The sequence below is a fragment of the Penaeus chinensis genome, chromosome 31 (genome assembly GCF_019202785.1).
Source record: "Penaeus chinensis breed Huanghai No. 1 chromosome 31, ASM1920278v2, whole genome shotgun sequence".
NCBI lineage: Eukaryota > Metazoa > Arthropoda > Malacostraca > Decapoda > Penaeidae > Penaeus > Penaeus chinensis.
The window spans coordinates 28,476,331-28,478,830 of NC_061849.1; the positions used below are offsets into that span (position 1 = coordinate 28,476,331).

The 2,500-nt window shown below is 39.0% G+C and overlaps 1 protein-coding gene across 3 annotated transcripts in view; it reads left to right on the forward strand.

The window, feature by feature from the left end:
- LOC125041971 overlaps positions 1-2,500 on the forward strand; it is a 52,744-nt gene that overhangs the window by 25,276 nt on the left and 24,968 nt on the right. For all 3 annotated transcript variants that reach the window (XM_047637415.1, XM_047637414.1, XM_047637416.1), the window contains exon 2: positions 87-403. In XM_047637415.1, the coding sequence (XP_047493371.1) occupies positions 115-403 (289 nt within the window). In that variant the 5' untranslated portion in view covers positions 87-114. The remainder of the gene's footprint in view (positions 1-86; positions 404-2,500) is intronic.

Genomic DNA, 2,500 nt, shown 5'->3' on the forward strand with positions numbered 1-2,500 from the left:
CCCCCCTCCTCTTGGGACGAGGCCCCTGGCGAGCTCCTCGAGTCCGCCCGCCCAGTAGCCGTAGTGACGCCTCCCGTACCGCACAGGGCCGTAGCGTAGGTAGTGAGGGCTGAGATGGGGTGTGGCACATCCAGAGGGGTCCCGGTGCTCGAGGAGGACGGCCCCGAGGCCCACAAGGACGTACCCTCCAGCCAGCCCGAGGGGGACGACGTCGACCTCAGCAGCGTCCGCTCGACCACGCCCGACCAGAACTCGAAGCTCGTCGATCCGCAGTCGCCCGCGCCCGTGCCCGCCCCCGCCCCCGTCCCGTCGCCGCCCGCTTCGCTGCCCAACGGCACGAGCGTCGCGTCCTCGCTCTCCAACGGGCTCTCTGACACGCCCGACCATTCAGCGCCCACCTCAGGTAAAGATACGCACACACAAACGATATAAAAAAAAGTATATATGCATATATATATGTATATGTATGTATATGTATATATATACATATATATGTATATATCTATAAATATATATATATATATATATATATATATATTTATATGCATATACACGAGGAATGTTAACCCTAGGATGCGCCACTCCCACGCCACTCACTGTTTCACCAGTCATGTTCCTGTTGTCCCAGATGCGGTTGTGTTGGTGTTGCTGTTATTGATGTTGTTAATTGATCACAAAAGCACAAACCTGCACTAAGCAAGCACTTACGTGTTGTTTCCTGCATCAATGTTCCCCGTGATGCGATGTTGTGGTGCTTGCAAAGCATGGTGGGCACGTGTGTGTTTGTTAGAGAAGAAAGTGTTTTTTGTGTGTGTACATAGAATAGAATAACAAGCAAAAATGTTTTGTGCCGTAGACGGATTTTGTGATGGTGGTGCGATTATTTATCAATCATGTCACAGATGTTGGATAATCAAGAAATATTATTCTTTATAACAGAACAGACGGATCGTGGGCAGAGGCCGGTATTGGAAGCTAACCGACGAATCTTCAAAATATTCTCATTAAGATTTAGTTTCATGTCTTTTGTATTTTTTCCCTCTCTTCTCAAGCCTTTTTACTTGCCTGTTCTTTATTTGTTTCCCCTCATTAATTGGGGTTTATATTTCTGACGCATTCTTTTTAGAAATATATATTCCTTGGTTATTGTTTTACATTTTGTCTCTTTCGTTTTGTTGCTGTCATTATTATAAACTTCTTCACAATTGAGAAAAGATCGTCAAGTATTATCACCCAACAATATTTTTTTGATTTTCTTATTTTTTTTTTTTTTTTTGCCAGTAATGTTTTAATTTCGTCTTTATTACCAATCTTATTAATTCAGATATTGACCTTTAAGGCGATTTTAATATTAAACATGAATGGCATATACCATCCTGCTGGTAAAATGATGGCACACACACACACACACACACACACACACACACACACACACACACACACACACACACACACACACAGAAAGAATGTTCATCTAAATAAAACTAGCTTTGTGTAGCGTAGGTTTTTCTACCATGCGCTCATTATCGGTGTGATCGACATTGATATTCATACGATAGACAAATGACCATTCATTTCACTAATGATACGTAATTAATGCATTCCCATTTCGTATAGTTACCATTTATATATTCGGATGTTAGCGAACTTATGTTGTGGGGTGTACCTAGCTAGATGTGTTTCAACTTTTAGAAAAAAGATAAATTGTACGTCTTATGATGTACATTTGTTCGTACATCTTATTTGGTATATGTTTCGTTAGCAAATTATGTCTTTAAAATATGGTGATGGGACTGATATATTCACTGAACGGATCACTTAACCTGGCGACATAACCACCAGGTGTCGGTTGCCATGACATCGATAACATATTTCTCTACGTATTTAATTATGGTACCTGATAATAACTATGATGATAATGATAAGGACAATGATAATAACTATGATAGTAATGATAATGATAATAGCAATGATAATAATATTGATAATATCAATGATAGTAATGATAATAATAGTAATGATAATGATAATGATACTGACAATAAAAAGTATAATGATAACAATAGTAATAATAATGATAAAAGTGATAATGCTAATAATAATGATAGTTATAATAATGATCACCACCGTTATCATAATGATAATTATAATAACGGTGATAATAACCAAGGAAACGAGCCTTGCCTGTCGAATCTTACCTTGTGATTTTCACCTGGCGGATTTTGCCTACTATTTATTTGGTGACATATTTCCCAGGTAGCACATTTTACTCGCTGCAATTAGTGACATATTTACCTGATGACTCGTATATTTGCTGACGCATTTAACTGTTAGCACATAGATTTTCGCAACATGTATTTCGTTGTCCAGACATTCGATGTGGGAGGACGTCAGGCGCTGACACACGGTGCTTATAACGATATGCATTCATATTACAATTCTGAGGAACATAAGAGGCAATTATATTGACTTTTTTTTTTTTTTTTTTTTTTTTTTTTTT